The 18,374-nt window shown below is 24.0% G+C and overlaps 9 protein-coding genes across 9 annotated transcripts; 5 read left to right on the top strand and 4 right to left on the bottom strand.

The window, feature by feature from the left end:
• Positions 1-1,503: 1,503 nt before the first annotated feature.
• ENU1_213560 (metallo-beta-lactamase family protein) lies at positions 1,504-2,289 on the bottom strand (the record flags this gene model as incomplete). The annotated part of the gene is made up of 1 exon (XM_008862473.1): positions 1,504-2,289. The coding sequence occupies one exon, from the start codon at positions 2,287-2,289 to the stop codon at positions 1,504-1,506; it is 786 nt and encodes a 261-aa protein (XP_008860695.1).
• Positions 2,290-3,860: 1,571 nt separating this feature from the next.
• ENU1_213570 (hypothetical protein) lies at positions 3,861-4,769 on the top strand (the record flags this gene model as incomplete). The annotated part of the gene is made up of 1 exon (XM_008862474.1): positions 3,861-4,769. The coding sequence occupies one exon, from the start codon at positions 3,861-3,863 to the stop codon at positions 4,767-4,769; it is 909 nt and encodes a 302-aa protein (XP_008860696.1).
• Positions 4,770-6,327: 1,558 nt separating this feature from the next.
• ENU1_213580 (hypothetical protein) lies at positions 6,328-7,563 on the top strand (the record flags this gene model as incomplete). Its single annotated transcript, XM_008862475.1, has 1 exon — positions 6,328-7,563. One exon carries the CDS (start codon positions 6,328-6,330, stop codon positions 7,561-7,563), a length of 1,236 nt encoding a protein of 411 aa, XP_008860697.1.
• A 1,302-nt stretch (positions 7,564-8,865) lies between these two features.
• On the top strand, positions 8,866-9,416 carry ENU1_213590 (cytidine/deoxycytidylate deaminase family protein; the record flags this gene model as incomplete). Its single annotated transcript, XM_008862476.1, has 2 exons — positions 8,866-9,015; positions 9,066-9,416. 2 exons carry the CDS (start codon positions 8,866-8,868, stop codon positions 9,414-9,416), a joined length of 501 nt encoding a protein of 166 aa, XP_008860698.1.
• Positions 9,417-9,590: 174 nt separating this feature from the next.
• On the bottom strand, positions 9,591-10,166 carry ENU1_213600 (hypothetical protein; the record flags this gene model as incomplete). Its single annotated transcript, XM_008862477.1, has 1 exon — positions 9,591-10,166. One exon carries the CDS (start codon positions 10,164-10,166, stop codon positions 9,591-9,593), a length of 576 nt encoding a protein of 191 aa, XP_008860699.1.
• A 368-nt stretch (positions 10,167-10,534) lies between these two features.
• On the top strand, positions 10,535-10,873 carry ENU1_213610 (RNA recognition motif domain containing protein; the record flags this gene model as incomplete). Its single annotated transcript, XM_008862478.1, has 1 exon — positions 10,535-10,873. The coding sequence occupies one exon, from the start codon at positions 10,535-10,537 to the stop codon at positions 10,871-10,873; it is 339 nt and encodes a 112-aa protein (XP_008860700.1).
• Positions 10,874-11,025: 152 nt separating this feature from the next.
• ENU1_213620 (hypothetical protein) lies at positions 11,026-12,387 on the bottom strand (the record flags this gene model as incomplete). The annotated part of the gene is made up of 1 exon (XM_008862479.1): positions 11,026-12,387. One exon carries the CDS (start codon positions 12,385-12,387, stop codon positions 11,026-11,028), a length of 1,362 nt encoding a protein of 453 aa, XP_008860701.1.
• A 454-nt stretch (positions 12,388-12,841) lies between these two features.
• ENU1_213630 (hypothetical protein) lies at positions 12,842-13,778 on the top strand (the record flags this gene model as incomplete). Its single annotated transcript, XM_008862480.1, has 2 exons — positions 12,842-13,574; positions 13,627-13,778. 2 exons carry the CDS (start codon positions 12,842-12,844, stop codon positions 13,776-13,778), a joined length of 885 nt encoding a protein of 294 aa, XP_008860702.1.
• A 709-nt stretch (positions 13,779-14,487) lies between these two features.
• ENU1_213640 (hypothetical protein) lies at positions 14,488-18,312 on the bottom strand (the record flags this gene model as incomplete). Its single annotated transcript, XM_008862481.1, has 4 exons — positions 14,488-17,415; positions 17,466-17,930; positions 17,978-18,105; positions 18,168-18,312. The coding sequence occupies 4 exons, from the start codon at positions 18,310-18,312 to the stop codon at positions 14,488-14,490; spliced, it is 3,666 nt and encodes a 1,221-aa protein (XP_008860703.1).
• Between the last annotated feature and the right edge of the window lie 62 nt (positions 18,313-18,374).

Genomic DNA, 18,374 nt, shown 5'->3' on the forward strand with positions numbered 1-18,374 from the left:
CAATAATTTCAATATAAATATCATAATAAAATACATCAAAGATATAAGTATTAATAAAATAAAAGTTGAAACTACACAGAAATATGAGAAATGAAAGAAACAATAAAAGAAAGTCGAAATGGAGTAATAAAAAGAATAAAAAAAGCATTTTGTAAGAAGAGTAGTTTGAATGAATTAATTGCAATACAATTAAATGAAAGAAAACATGATGTAAAGAAGGTGTTTGAATAAGTAACTAATGAATTAAATGAATGATATTTAAATGAATTAAAAGAATCTATCAAAAAATGAAATGGAATATTTAATGATAAAAAATTAACAATAACAACATGGAGATGATTAAATATAAAAAGAAATTCATTTCTCCAAATAGTAAAGTTACAAGAAGGAGTAACTATGACTGGAAATATTCATTCTAAAATATTCAACAATGATAATTTAAAATAATTTAAACATTGTCCTTATACCATCACATTTATTAGTCATTTATTGTTATGATGTAATGAAGAAAAATCAAATATCAAAACATGATTATATGTATTTAAACAAATATATAAACATATATTAATTACCCAATTTAATGAATTTTATACAATTGATTTTAGTATTGAAGAAATAAAAATAATCACTTCACAAACTCACAAAACCCAAATTTGAATATATATTAATTGATCTTTTTTCATTACAAAGTAAGTCATAACCAAAATTAAAGTACGCCTTCATTTTTTCATTGTTTTTGTATTTCACAAATATAAGGAAGAAGATTATTATAAAAAATAATCCCTATTCACAATTTCCATATGTGATAATTTTTCTAAATATTTTTATTCAAGTCCAAGGCATTACATAATATTAATGAATTATAATTGACAGTACTATTTCCATATTTATATGTTATTTGACCATTTTTAAATATTTAATCAGTATATTTCCCATATTCGGCAGTTTCAAATATACTAGAATAATTCAATATTTAGGTATTTTTTTGGTAAGGAACGAATTGAAGTTGACGTTTTGTTATATAATTTTACTCCAATTGGGGTTAAATTGTTTTAAAATTTCTTCTAGACTATCAGTATTATATGGCTAGATGGTTTGTCTTTATTAATGAGTAATTCAGTCTTCTCCCAATAGTTTTTATGAGGTAACAAACGGTAAATTGACTCAACTAAAATAAATTTAAATTCCATTGTGAATATTTGTACAAGAAGACAATACTTTCCCATATGCTAAATTCATCCAAAGCCACAAACATTTTTCTGGGAACAGATATTGGAATTTAATTTCTCAGATAAGATAGTAGGAATAATACAAGACATAAGAAGGATAGGTGTTGTGGATTGGTGTTGTGCAAACAAAATGATAAAAATAATCCAAAAAAAAAACCGAAAAGAAATATAAATGAAGATTAAGAGATGAAGAGTGTGTTTGAAAAATTTAACCAAACGATTTATTACTATATATAAATAAATAAACAAAATAGTGGTTGGTTATAAAAGTCTATTAAAATTCTAAAACCATTTCATCTTCAAGAACAATAATTTCACGGTCTAAATCTTTTAATTGTTCTATTACTTTATAGTATGAATAACTTTTAATATGAGTAGCGTAGACTTTAATACCTGGTAATAAATGTTTAATACCTTCTTGTAACATTTTTGGAGTCATATGATTTGAAATTAAAGCACGTTCTTCAAGTTCATTCGATAAAGAAACTTCACAAATCACTCCCTTTAATTTAGGCTCTTCACTAATTCTTTTCCAAAAAGGTTCATAATATGTTGTATCACCAGTAAATGCAAATGCACTGGTTTTATTAGAAATAATATATCCTAAAGTCAATACACTATGAAGACATTTTACTGCAGTAATAGTAATTCCATTACTCAAAACACATTGCTCTCCATCTTCTATACTTTGAAATGTCATAAACCCCTTTTCTATTAAATTCATCCATATTCCTTTCTTAAAAATACTATCATTTAATTGTTCTAACACAATATGACTACAATGAAGAGTTGGTTTACATACTTGAATTAATTGGTCATTGTAAAATGATTCAACTAGCAATGAAATACCACATGTATGATCAATATGGGCATGTGTTAAAACAACATCTTTAATCATTGGAATTTCTTTTTCTTTTAATCTAATTATTCCTGTTCCGCCATCAATTAACGCTACTTTAGTTTCTTCATTTAAGTCACCACAAAAACACATCAAACAAGTGGATTGATTTTTAAATCCAATATTTCCACCACAGCCTAAAATTCTGACTTTGAGACCCATTAATTTAATAAAAAGTTCAAAGATTTTATAAGTTATTTTGAAGTTTTGTTCTTAAAAATTTTATATTTATTAATAGTTTCAAAGTCTTAACAAAAAATAACTTTCTCTTAGATTAATTTGACTCAACAATTAGTCAAGATAATTAAATATTAAAGAATGATTTATTGAATAACACAACTTTTTATGTATCTAATTTATAAAAACAATATATAAGAGAGTTACTACTTTTAATTAGACAATTTGTGAAAAGACCAATATCTAACTCAGTACAAATTTATAATACAAAAGTGGGTTTGTTATTCTTATTATTCGAAATTAACAAAATAATAAAATAATAAATAAATAAAAAGTATTTTGTTCATTATTCAATAACAATTTATATAATTTTTCTATTTTATTTCAATGCCTTTTAAAGATATTTCTAAATGTTGTAATTATTCTTTAGTTCTTAATAAGGATGAATATATTATTCTATTATTTCTTTATGAGTTGTTCATTTAATTCTTTGATATATTCATTGATTGGTGCTGACTATTTTTGCCATTGATTTATCATTTATATCATCATGCTTATTATTTATTGATAACAACTCTTGTTTGAAGCAACACCTATTTACCATTTCATTAATATGTAACTTATCTATCATTTTGTATATATAAAAGTTAAAATCTTCTCACTTCTCATTTATTATTTTCTTTATTCTTAATGAAGTTCAATGAATTTAATATAATATGAACAATGTTTTCATGTATTTATAGCTTCTTGTTTGTTTGAAAAGACATTAGATATAAAATAAATACCATTTCTTAATTGAATAATAACTTAAATAATATCAAATAAGAAAATATTCAGTCATAATGTTAATAGAATATAATAACTTTATGATAATTCATTAATTAGATGTAATAATAAAGAATATTTACATACCAAACAAAATACTTCAACTTTATTGATGAAAGAAATTAAATATATTAATTCACTTAACTACACTCATAAATAGAAAGTCATCAAACACAATATGATTTTAATTGAAATGTTAAAATATTACAAATATGTAATTTAAAAATACACAAAAACTTCAAACCAAACCAAGTCTCAATCTTTTATGTATAATAACAAAAAGTTAAATGTCTTAATTAAAGCAAGTTTGTTAAAGAAAACCACTTTTATTATTTATTAATTCCTTTTAAAGGAAAAAAATTATTATTTAAGTCAAAGTTAGTTTTACCGAAATAAATAAGAAAAATCAATCTTTCAAATGAAGTAAAACAAATATAAACAGTAACAAGAACTATTATATGTTCCAATAATAATATAGATTATTTTACAATACCTAAAAACAACAAAAATAAGACGTATAACTCATACATAGCCAGAAGAGAAAAGGGTTAGTTATGTTTTTTAAAGAGGTGCAATAATTAAATAAAAGATTTCTAATTTAATTTTTGAACTCAAAAAGGAAATTTAATCTAAATAAGTTTTTAAGTCATATAATTTTTTTATGAATAAAACTTTCACTTTTCAAAAATGAAAGAAACCCTAAGCTCGATCTTTAAAATTATAGGAAGAAAATGGAAAAACAAAAAATAAGTTCGCCAACACCAGAACAAAAAAAGAATTTAAGAAATGCTAATAGAAGAATTGAAAGAAGAGGATGTCAAGAGATGATTTTATTGTCTATGATTACCTGTTTTGGTTATAAAGTTCAATTTGTAAGACCAAAACATGGATGTAAAGCTCTTCCATATGTACAAGTCCAATCAATAAAAAGAAATAACGAAATTATATTTGAAAATGATGAAGAATTTGAAAAGAGATGTATTGATAAGAATGGAAAAAGAGACAAAGAGATATATACCTCTCTTTCAATGGAAGTGTTTATTGAGCTTGGAAATAAACTTGGTATTCAAACAAAAGGAGCACAAAGAAAACCGAAGCAAGTACGTCCAAAATTTACTAAAGTTACTGAAATACTTTGTTCTACTATTAGTATTAGAGATAAACAGATATTCTCAATTGGGCATGAAATTCTTGAAGGAATTGTTTCTTGTCTTAGAAAATCTGATTGTAATACTGTTTTTGGATTTGATGACTTTTTATCTTTGGTGCAACCTAAATGGGAAGAAGAAAGTAAACGCTTTATGAAAGAATTAAAAGCATTATCAGATAACCCAGTTGATATAAACGAAATTCAATCAAGTCTTTTTAAAACAGAAGAAATAAAAACACCTACTATAAATTATATAAAAGAAGAAGAGGTTATGAATTTTGATGATCCTAATATGGAAAATTGTCCTACTTCATACGAAACACCGTTTCAACCAGATCTGTTTCATCGATTTCAATCTATGGTTTCGCGTTCTATCTCTGAAGCTTCATTACTCAAAAATACTCAAATTTCAAGACCAACTAAAGAAACACCAAAAATTAATAACGGCACATCAGACAGTTTAACAGTCACTGATCCATTGCCATGTTGAAATAAATGATCTGTTTAACAAATATGCACATTTTACCTTCAGTGAATAAAAGAGTTCTATTAAGCTCATACTAGTTTCATGCTTGATAGCTTTTTTATCAATTTTAGAGTGGTTTTAAAGAAATAAAAGTTAAATGTCCAAGTTAATAGAAAAACTAGAAATGTAGTGTATATTTCGTCTTATTATATTATTGATAACATAACAATGTAATTAAGTCATTATTTTATTAAATAGTATGACTACTTTTTATTATTAAAAAAGTTTTAAAAATAATTAAACTTTAATCCAATAAATTTATTCTAAATTTATCTATGTTTCATATAATTATTATATTGAGTTTTTAAAAAGAAAGTTTATTAATAAATACAAGTTAGTATTTTTAAATACATATTTCTCATTTTGTATTACAAGAGTCAATAAAAAATTCTTATCATTATTTTTCATGGAGGGATTTTCTTTGTATTATTTAATATTAGTTTAATTTATGTTAAATAATCCTTGAACCACTATCTATTTAATTTCTTTTTCTGAAACATTAATATTTTTTAACGTTTTTTTTTTCATTAAACCAAAATAACATGATAAAATATTATCTAAAATAACATTACAGCCTCTCTTTGGTAGTTAAATGAGTTAGTACAAAATCTGAGTAATATTCAACAATAAAACCCCTAAAAATTTTATTTATTATGTGTCATTTTACAATTTTATTGGTTATTTTCTGTTATGAATTAAAAAATAGAGTGTTTGTTTTGTACTTTTATATAATTGTTTTGTTACTGAAACAGAACAGAAAAATGACTTATAAATTCCGAATAAACAAATCGGTATTTTTAAGAATTCTAAAAATACTTATCAACATAAAAACAATATAAAAACAATGATCATTGTTAAAGCCGATAAGAGATTTAAGTTATGAGAACACAATGTGGTAAATAGTATTTCGTTCATAAAAAAATATAAACATGCCTTAAAAACACTTTTCACCTTTAAGAATTGACCTAAAAGATAAAAAGATTATTATATTAAGTCTTTAAGCAAATTGACATTATAAAACTATTTTCATACAAGAAAACCACAGAGGCTAACACAATATTTTTTTTATTTTGAAATTTTTCAACAAGTTTTAAACTAAAGTCTTTTAAATAAATAATAATTTGATTAATTAAAATAAACAAAATTGATTTGAGAATAAAATTGATATCTTTCTGATTAAAATATTATTCATAGGATTATTGTTTTATTTCATTAAAAAGAGGTAATTTATAAATTCATTTAAAAAGTAAAAGAATTTGTCAATGGAGGTTAGATTTTAAAATTTTTTATATAAGTTATATAAAACACAAAATTAGTATTTGTTTTTTAAAAATGAAAAAAGGAAAGATAAAAATAAAACAAGTTGAAGTCAATAAAAAAACTATATGTAATGATATATTTAATAAATAATATAATAAAAATAGTAAAGAAATTAATTCCAATAGAAATAAGCTAAGGATTGGGAAAGAAAAATACCAAAAAAGAAACTGATAATTGACTATAAACTGAACTTATTTATTCCATGAATTTGTGTATTTTTAATATTGAAGTAAATGGGACGATGTGGAATGAAGATTACTTACCAACGAGAATAGGACATGTTAAAGAAGCGATAGAAATGATATTAAAAACAAATTATTTTTCTGGATATTCAATTGTGTTATCAGATAATAATTCAACGATGATTATTTCACCAACAAATCAAAGACAGCTAATTAACTGTATTGATAAATTAAAACCAAGTTATGATAAACCACATCCATTAAGATGTCTTCGTAAAAGTTTATTTATTACACAACAAAGACAATGGGATTCAGTTCATATAGTTTCATTTATATCTTCTGAACAAGCATTGTCTGATGCAGTGTTAAGAAGAAATGAATTATTACAATTAAAAAATTATCACGTAAACTTTGTACTATTTGGAGATGTATTACAAATTACAAGCCATACTAAGTCATTAATTTTTAGTCTTGTTAAACGCCAAGGAAGGAGTTGGAAAATTACTGAAGTAAATAGAAATAAACAAAATCCATATCAAAGATTACTGATGAGAATGTCAGAAGGAATAGCAATTGTTCCAAAACGTAGAATACATCAATTAATCCCATCAATTAAAACAGGACAACTTCCATCAGAATTTAAAGCAAGTAAATATATTTCATGTAAAATTATTAATTATTTTACAAATGATTCAGTACAAATGATTCCTGTTCCAATTGTATCAAAAGAAAAAATTATTTCAATTATTAGATGTGGAAAATGTGCTATTGAAAAAGAAAGATGTGTACCAACATCAATAATTGGTAAAATGTTTTTGATTGAATATTCACCAATATTATTTAAATTAGTATTTAGAGCTGATCTCGTTGTTGAATATATTACTATTTTTAATGGAGAAATTAAATATTCTATTATTGAAAAAAATGGAAGAGAATTTCTTCTTTTTGAAGGATATTGTGGAAACGAGAAATTTAGAAAGAATATGTATTGGATAATTGATCCTGCTCAACCATTTATAGATAAATTAGTTGAATGTATTGACCAAGAAGTACCTTCAAGTTATATGAAAATTATGGAAACTATTTGGACTGACCACAAGAAAGTATTAAGTAAGATGGAAGAGAAATATATGAATATGAAGAAAGAAAAAGAAATCGCAAATAAAGTTCCTGAAGGAACAAAGAATGATACAAAACGTGAGACTGATCTCACTGTTAGGAATGAAGCTGAAAAAAAATCAGAAGATAGCTATTAAGTATCATATCTCTTGTTTTTTTTTCTATTATTCATATATGTTTAATTTCTATTATGTTGCTTTATTCTAATTATGTTGTTTCATCATTTTAAAAATTATTATTTTATGTTAAATAATAATATTTAATAAAAAAACATCTAAAATTTAATTAAATTATTTATAGTTATTCAATCACATCTTTTATATATATTTTAAATATCTCTTCATCTAAATAAGATTCTTGGTTAATAATATTTCATTTTGATAATGGAATATTTAATATAATTGGAATACTAAAACATCTAAATGAACCACCAATATTTTTTTAATTAGTCTTTTGATATATTAGAATGTTGTGTTCTTTTTTGTTATCATTCAATTTTTCATTTGAACAAATACATTATACATTTCATTAATTTTATGTTATTCTATTTCTATAAATTTATATATTGGTTTAGTCTTATAAATAAAGGTTGTGGTTTTTTATTAAACTATTTAGATATTTTTTGTTTGCATTGTTTGTTCACATCTTGAGTCTGAATTAATTAAACAACTTGAACTTTTTATTTTATAATAATTATCACATTCTTTGAAAACATTTAAGATAATCAAAATAACAAATAGAATAGTCAAAAAATTCTTATTAGACTTGATATCTTATTGGTTAATGTAACTTGTTTAAATTTAACTTATTTTTGAATTTAGGTGATAGATTATAACTTAATACTTGAACTACTATTATTTTTGTACGATACACTCAAGCCAAATTAGTGTCTAATAAACATACAAAATTCAAAAAGAAAGAACTTAAGTGTAATTGAAGCAGAATTAAAGAACGAATTCTATATGTTCATGACGTTTAAAATATCTTCACAAAAAGAATTATCAAAATTTACAATTTCAACAAAGATAGTGTTAAATAGAAGAATATCCATAAAAAGAATTAAAAGTAATTCTATTTTCTAATTTATTAAATTATAAAAATTTTTTAAGTAATTCTGAAGATATAACTTAGGTGTGTTTAAAAAATTTTCAAATAAAATAAAAAACAGGTTGAATAATATACAATTTCAAATTAATTTAAAGAGTAATGTTTAGTGAGAAACAAAAATTAAAGATTTGAAATTTTTCTGTTGTAATATTATGTGAAAGACATAAGACAGTTAAATAACTTTTGAAGGTAACAATATGAAAAATCTTAAGTGATAATTTTAATTCATTTATAACATAAGAAGATTTTATAATATATAATAAAGAAGTAAATTAAAAAGTTAAAAAAAAATTAAACGTTATTATTAAAAACTAAAAAAGAATATATTAATAATGCAAGATGATAAATATTATATGAATGAAGCGTTAAAAATGGGTCAAGAAGCTTTAAATATAGGAGAAGTTCCTGTTGGTTGTGTTGTAATTAATTCAAAAGGTGAAATTGTTGCAAAAGGAAGAAATCATACAAAAGAGTTTCAAGACGTTTGTCTAAATTAGTCATTAATGGTATTGACTCCCCTCATTATTTATAGGGAACTCAACATGCTGAAATAGTTTGTATTAATCAATTAGTTGAAAAACATGTTCATTTAAGTGAATGTATTCTTTACGTAACATGTGAGCCATGTATTATGTGTGCTGAAGCATTAAAACAATGTGGAATTACAAAAATTATTTATGGATGTTCTAATGCTAGATTTGGTGGATGTGGATCTGTTATGACAATAATTAAATCAAGTCTCTATAAATCAAATCATGAAATAAATTATTGTTATCATTCATTAATGGAATTAGAAGGATTAGAGTTATTAAAATGTTTTTTCTCAATGGAGAATGAAAAAGCACCAGAACCAAATAAAAAGAGGAAAAAAGAAGAAAAATGAAAAAAAACAATTAAATTTATTCATAAAAGTTTTTGATAATTTTAATTTCAATACTTCTAAATAAAAGAAAAAGAAAGTAATAAAAAATAACATGAAAAAAATAACCATAAAATAACGTCTTTTTATTTTATATTTGTATTAAATTCTTTAAAAAAGGAGAACAAAACAAATAGCTTAACTGTGTTTCCAGAACATTGCAATAAGAATTCCAACTGCAGTAACAACAATTGAAGCTAATTCAATATAGAAACCATAATTTGGATTTGGTGAACTTTGAGCAAGCCACTCAGAAACGTTATGTGCAAAGAACAAGGCTAACCATAAAATCATTCCAACAATGTTTATAGCAAGAGAGATAAATGCGAATATCAATAAAATCCAAGTTCTTCTTCCTACATTTAATTTAATTTTCTTTAAGCATTTTTGACATGGACCAAATGCATGAAGAAGATAGAAGAGTGCACAAATAAATGAAAAAACTAATCCAATAATTAAAAATACCAGAGCACAAATACCTGATGATTTTAAATCTTTAAATTCAAATGTGTTTCCATATCCATAACGAAGGCGAGAACCGTTATCATCTTTACAATTATCTGTTGTCCATCCAAGTAAATAAAATGAATAATGTACGTTAGCTGTTTTAACATTGGCCATAGCCCATGGGAGTGGGAGAGAAACAATAGTTAATATCGCTCCAATAATTAAAAACACAGCAGCAAGAAAAGGTAGTATAACGAATTTGCTCATAATTTATGATTTCTAGTTCACAACTTAAACTTTTTTTAAACTGTTTTTTGTTATTAGAGTTTTACTTCTTTTTTACTATTAAAAGTGGATTAATTAATTCTCTTATTAGAAAAGTAAAGTTTCATTTAAAAAAGTTAATATTATATTGTGTTTTCTTTGTTTCATTCTAGGTTTTTTACTATTCTTATAGTTTTTTCCATCTCTTTTTAAAAACGTGAAGAAAGGAAAAAAATGTTTTTGACACGAAAAAAAAAATTCCACTCAACTTCCAGTTACCAGAACTTATTATTTTTTATGTTATTTTTTTATGTTATTTTTTATGTTATTTTTTTATGTTATACAAAACAAACTTAAAATTATAATTTAAAATGAGCTTATACCAAAGAAGACAAACAAATATTAGTAAATTATCAGAACAAGACTTAAAGTATAGTTGTAGATATGAAGACTCTTGGCACTATAAATATAAAGATAATAATGAAATTTATATTGGTGGTATTGCAAGTGAATTAAATGAAGGGGATATGATTATTGTTTTTTCACAATTTGGAGAAGTAATTGATATTAATATGCCATGGAATAATGAAAGGGATGAACATAAGGGGTTTTGTTTTCTTACATATAAAGACCCAAGAAGTTGTGTGTTAGCCATTGATAATTTTAATGGTATTGAATTAAATGGTAGAACATTAACGTTTGTTTTATAATAATAATATTATTGTTTTTCATATTTGCAATAAGAATTCATAAGAAAGGGTTGATCATTCTGAGTCAAAAGAACAAAAAAATATAGAACAAACGATTGGGAAGTTTATAATTCAAAAACCACATAATTAACAGTTTTATTCAATTATATTCATTATTTTTGGAAAACCAAGTTAAGACTATTATTCCAATCTATTAATTCTTTAAAAAGAGGATTAGATTTGAGTGATGCTGTAATATCATTAATTGTTAATTGAGTAATTTCTAAATTGACAATTGATTTCTTAACATTTATGGTAACAAGACCAATTGTTTGTAATTCTAATAAAATTTGATAATGATAATCTTTTAATGAATAAAATGACTGTTTAACATTTTGTAATGAATTAATATTTTTTGTATTTTTAAAGAGAAAATCACATAAGTCTGATACTAAAATAATTGGTGAGGAAGATATTTGTGAAAGTCGATTTAGTCCAATTAATACAATGTATTGGTATGGAGTTAAATTCCAAATTGGTTGAGGATATAATAATGTAAGAATTTTAAATGAAATGAAAGAAGTATCAGAATGAATTAATTTAAATTGATTTATTTGAAGTAAATGAATAGCAATATTTCGTATTGGATTAATAGTAATACATAATTGGAATAAATCATTAATATCTTTATCATTAAATATTGATTGAGTGAATGTATTCCAACACTCATTAGAACTGATTGAAGTTGTTTTTAAAAGAAATGATTTCATTTCTTTAGGAGAAGAAATACCTTTAAGTATAAGTGGATCTCTACCAAATGTAATTCTTGAAGAAATTTTTTTATCAGCGAAGATATCATCAGAAAGAGCAGTAAATATTACTGTTAAATGGTTATTGTCTAATAAAGTAAGAAATGCATCTGTAATTTCATAAAATAATTCAATATTATTTTTAAGGAGTTTAGAAGTATTTGTAATAATTAATACTATTCTAACAAAATCTATTTCTTTTATCCAATTAATAAATGAAGTAAATTGTATTGGCATATTTCTTAATTCTTCATTTAAAAATTGTTGTTGTTCAAGTTGAGACTTTATCAATACAAAAAAATCTTTTTGATGTTTTAAAATGGAAGAATCAATAGTAAGGTAATATAATTTGCAACTTCTCTTTTGTTTCCTTTCTTCTTTTGCTAGTTTTTGTTGTTTCTTTTCTTCTTTTACCCTACTTTCTTCATCAACAAAAAATATATCATCTTCATCCATTACAGTAATTGTACTTTTATTTATCATTGAACCATCACTTAACTTTTCTTTTTTTCTTATTTGTTCATTTTCTGTAAAGTCAGTATGAAGGATTTTAAAAACAATTTGTTCCCATTCATTTTCTTCATCTCCAAGAACAAATGAAATTATTCCAACTTCATTAATAATAAGTTCTTCAACTTGTCTTTTTATACTATTAAAACAATCCTCATTTATGAGAACATCAGTTTGCAACTCATGTATTTTCTTCAAAAGATCACCTTCATTCATTTGATCTACATTTCTTTCTTCAACTTTTTATTTTATTTTATTTTTTTGTTTTACATAACATAAAATTTTTAATAAAAATTAAGTTTCTAATTCATTTGTAGAAATCTCTTTTAGTTTCGTTTGAAAGAAAAAAAAAACAGTTGAGGTATAGTAAAAGTACAATGAATAGTTTTATTAATTAGCAATTAAAATAAAAATAATATTTTAAATTAATATAATAAAAGAATCAAAAAAAGTTAATAAATTCAACGACCCAAACAAAAAATAAAAATATGAAACATAAACAAAATTTCTAATGATAAACTTTTCAGAATTTAGAAAATTCAATTATAAATTTAAATTAAAAATTAGAAAGAATTAAAAAAAATTATTCTTTAAACTATTCGAGTAAAGAGAGAAAAAAAAAAAAGAACAACAGAAATTTTTTACTTAAAAAAGAAAAAGAAATTAGCAAATGAGTGAAAATACATTGTTCATAGAAAGACAAACTTCTGTTATGACAGAAATGGTAAAAGGAGAAGAAATTCTTGTTGTGGTTAAACAATGCAATTTCGTATTAACAATAAGTTCAAATACAAGAGTGTTAGAAGGTGCAGAAATTTGTTGTGAATTACTTTATGACTCACCTGAATTAAAACCAGTTAGTTTTATAAATCAACCTCCAATAAAATATAAAGCACTTCAAGCAAGTGAACATTCATTGAATGTGGAATGTAAATTAAATGTATTATCAAGTCAACATGAAGACCATTTTTTTAGGGTCAAAGTTACTGTATTAATTGAAGGAAAAAATATTGGGGATGTTTTATCTTCACCTATACGTTCTATAAGTAAATTAGATCCTCATAAAAAAGAGTTAATTAAAAAGAAAAAATCTGAAGCTCGTATAGTCATTCATTCAACAGAAAAGAAACCTAAAGCCATTACTTATCTTGAAGAAAATAAAAATATTAAATCATTCACTCTAACTAATTTACTAACAATTCTCTCGCAAAATACTGCATTATTAGAACAAATAAAACAAAAACAATCAAATGAAGATGACCTTTCATCTTTAGAAAATGGATTTCTTTGTTTTATTGATCGTTATAATCAAAGTGGACGTAGAAAAAACTTAATTATTGATGCTATAGCAAGGCTAAACGATACTTCATTACAGGGATTAGATGAAATCTCAAATGTTGTTGGTTTGTATTTTCTTATTTCTTGTTTTAAGAATAGCCAGACTTATTTACTTAGAAGCAACACTTCCTGATGAAAGAAGAAGAACTTCTACTGAATATGATTATCCTTATTCTTTACGTAATACTCAACGAGATTATCCAATACCATCTTTTATTCCACCACCAGCAAAGCCATTTATTAATTATACTAATCCATTTCTACGATAGTTATTACCTTACAACTGAAAACAAATGTAATTTTAATTAAGCCATGTTCAGATGTTTATTGTCTATTTATAAAATTTTTAATTTATTAAAGTAATAACAATAAAACTGACTCAAGTCTATTTATTCTTTTGTTTTGGTTTCTATTTGTCGTTTTTTTTTTGTTTATTAAAGACAACTCTTTCTAAGTTAGATTATTATTATACCATTTTGGGTTGTTCATTCACAATTTCTTTTTTTATCACTATTAATTAAATCCAAATCCACTTGTTGAATTGAAATACTTATAATTATCATGTCAATAGTATTTTTCATACTTTATTAATGCAATAACAATTATTTATATTAATAAATCACTAAAATTGACTAAACCAAACTCATGAAAAAAATGTCAGAGTTATACTACTTTAAATATCTTTTAATAAAAGTGTCTGTAATTAAAATTCTGATAAGAGAGAAGAAAAAATTAATATTATTTTTTAAGAATTAATTCTTAGAAAAGACTTTTTTTATAACGAATTTGTATGATATTCTAATAAGAGATAAGAAGAAACAAATCTTTTAATAACAATATTTAAAATCTAAAATTGAATTATTAGTATTGAGTTTAGTGAGTTAATAAATTTTTCATAACAAAAGACGTGTCGTCATAATCTTAAAGAAATGTTATTACTCTTAAGTTAAAAATATTGTGTAAAAAAATTCACACAAGTTATTGTAATAACACACTAGATAATGACTTTAATACCGCTAAAGCTGAAACACGAATTTCAATATTTGATGATGTTATTGTTCCTATTGTTAATTGATAAATAGTTTTAATAATCATAGAGGAAAGACGTTGAGGATAGTAATCTTTATACATTTGAATTAAAATGCTAAATATATCGTCCATTACATAACATATTTCTCTAGATGATGAATCAATCATTTTATTATATCGTTCAAAACATTTGTTTAAAGAGATAATAAATTTGTTTAAAACAATATCTTCTATTGATTTATTTTCTAATAAACAAAGTACTGATTCATAAGCACAAATACTTTGTTTTAATCCAAAATAAAAGAATTGACAATTACCAATGACAATATCAATCAATTCAATTCTTTGGCTCAAATCAATTGATTCATCTCCACACCAATTAACAATAGTATTAAATAATGTTAAAGATTCTTTGTTACAAATAATACAATCAACTTCAATAATTTCATCTTTAGATATAGATAGTATGGGTTCAATATTAAATAGTATTTTAGCTATTATTACTTTTTCTTCATTTGAAACACTTTCAATTCTTTTTATGATATTAGAACGAATTTCACTTAAACATTGTTTTGGACCATACCCTACACTTATTTCATCAGTAAAATGAGTTGTAGTTAATTGAATAATTTGAAGAATACTATCATATATCTTTAATTTCCAATTCATTGCAATTTCAATTAATAATGGAAAACAATACCATTTACTGTCATTTATTCTATTATTTGTTGTTTTTAATTTTGATAATTCATTAATTAAATCAATGAATGACATTCTAATACTTTCTTTATCTTTTTCATTTAATGAACTAATAGATAATTTTTCTAATCCTGTAATAACAAGTTGTTGTACAGAACTCCATTTATTATCAACCAAATAATGATCATCTGGATAAACATTAATTAATTTGAATAAAATATTAATTGAATGTGATGTTCCTTCATTAAGTATTTGTGAAGCAAAGAGTTGAATAAGAGATGTATTAATTCCATTATTTAATATAACCATTTGAGTAATTTCATTTTCTATTAATAATACATTTTCTTTTATTGTAACTAATTGAGTAGTATGTTGTTTGATACAATGTAAATATTTTAATACTGTTTCAATAGTAATATATGTTGGTTTATAGAATGCTACATTTGCAAATACAATACATTCATTAAATATTTTTAATTTAAACTCTTCTTCAAATTTATTAAATGTTGGTATTAATCTTATTAATCCACTTAAAACAACAACAACAATTTCATTCCATTCTCTCATCATTGAATTTAAATATGAATTAATTTTAACGTTAGATTTCTTAAATTCAGGGACAACTTGTATATCTGCTATTCTACAGTATATTTCATTTCTTAGTTGTTCTAAAACTGGTAGTAAAATTTCATCAATTGCATTTGCCCATGCAATTGATGAAAGTGTAGTGCTTACATTCCCTAATGCACGTAATAATGTTTGAACCATTCCTCCCCAAATCACATATCTAGAATCATTTACTGTTTGTTTCATAACTCTAAGAATATTCAACATTAATACATCTTTTTCTGATAATCCATTATTCATCATTTGATCTCCAGTAACACTTTCAAGCATATCCCAAAGAAGCTGTATAGCAGACAATGAAACATTTATATCATTTTCTTGAATAGTAAATTGTCCAACTACATTAACAATATCCAAACATTCTTCCATTTTTAATGTTCCAATTTGACTGGCAATTTGTTTAACTACTCCAAAAGCATTTCCAACATTAATTTTCTCTTGGGCACATTTACCTAATGGTTCTAATAGTATATGCCATTTACCAACCATCTCATTTTCTATTGTTTCTATTACTGTTGATAATACGTCTAATGTATTTGACACACATTTTTTTGACTCAGAAAGAAGAAGTTGTCTTGTCAATTCTAATGCTGCAGTTGATCTACTCTTTCTTAATAAATCAATCATAAACGGTGGAATTAATGAAGCACATTCAGATTCTGACGCTGCAAATAATAAAACTATTTGAGTATTTTCTGGTAAAACTTCATCTAATTGAACACAATTTGATAATACAGCAAGGTATTCTCGAGAATAATACATTGATCCACTATTAACACATAACCCAGCAACATGGGAAAATGCAGATAATAATATTTTTAGGGAACTAACTGGTAGTTCTGGTGCTAATAAATGAGGAAGAGAAGAAAAATTGCTTGATTTATCTGGTAAATCAGAAAGGTTAGATACAGCATCTAATACTGGTAAAATGATTTGATATTCTTCTTCACCAAATTGATAAAGATTAGTTTCACAAATAGTATAAATAGTATTTAAACAATGATCGTTCAATGGTGATGGAACATAATTATGAAGAATTCCACAAAGTTTAGTAAGTGAAGTAAATAGAGCAACAATTGCTGTATGTTGGTGTTGGTGAAGAAGGATAGTTGTTACTGGAATACACATTGATATTACAGTTTCGTCTTGAAAAACAGAGAGTAAGAAGTGAACACATGGCCATAATACTGATATTAACTTATCATCATCTGGACTTGCCAAAGAAGTAATATCAGAAATTATAGAAGATAATATCGGATAATGTGGAGCTGATGTTCTTTCTAAAAATGCTCCAATAGCAGAAGTACAATCAACAAGTCTTTCTATTGTTGGAGAAGTACTAATACAAGTATCACATATTGTAAAAAATGATTGAACCTCCCATGGTTCCGATATAGGTTTTGGTAATATTGCCATAAAAGGAATTCTTACTGGATATTTTAATAATGGAATAATCAAAGAATGTGCCACAGATAATGTTTGAGTTCTATGACAAAAATGTTTTGAAAGAACTGAAATAAAATCTTTTAAAGAGTCAAGATACTCTTTAATCTATTAAGTTATTTCTGTTTAACAAAAACAAGTAAACAACAATAACAAACAACAAAAAAGGTAGAACATTCTACAATAATATATTTTATTAACTTGAGACACATCAATGGATCAAATCGACTAACTTCAAGGATATTTGGTGGTTGACCAAGAGATAATACTTGTAAGTCTTTAAATAGTCCTAATAAATCATTTGTCATTGTCCATTTTTGATTCATTTCAATGACACCTTTTTTTTTTGAATGAACTTCTGAAATTTCTTTCTTTGCTTTTTCAAATAAACTCTCAAGAATTAAAGGAAATGTAACTGAAGTTGATGCTTTAATCATTGGCGGTGCAATTTCATAGTATGTCATTAAAATACTAATTGCTGTCATTATATGATGACTTTCTATTATCGAAAGAATAGATGGAGTAGTAAGAATAGTAGAAATAACTTGAATATTTTTAGTGAATTGTTCTGGTTCAATTTCACAATAACTTACCATTTCAGAAAGAAGTGATTTATAACTTTCCTATATGAGTTAGTCATTTTCTTTGTAGTCAATGTTAAATAACAAACCTCTCCTAATAAATTTTGCATCATTAATTTTGATATACATCCCATAGCGTCTGAATATAATTTGTTGTTATGTGTAAGTAAACAATTAATAAGAGGACAAACAAAGAAATCTTGTTGTTCTTTAAAAACTATAAAATGAGCATAAAGAAAAACCAAGAAACAATTAATTTTTCTTTCATATGAAACAAACTATTAACAAATTCATTTGGTTTAATACTTTCAAGTTTTTGAATCACTGAATCAATCTCAGCTTTAAGGTCATTATACTTAGAACTCTTTTTTATATATGACTGAATAAATTTAAAATCAGTCAAAACGGTGTTTAAAGCTGACATATGAATGAATCTGGAAAATTTTAATTAAGTTCTTTTGAAAGAAAAATTGGAAGGTTGAAAAG

Source organism: Entamoeba nuttalli, assembly GCF_000257125.1.
Source record: "Entamoeba nuttalli P19 unplaced genomic scaffold asmbl_10195, whole genome shotgun sequence".
In the NCBI taxonomy this organism is placed as follows: Eukaryota; Evosea; order Mastigamoebida; family Endamoebidae; genus Entamoeba; species Entamoeba nuttalli.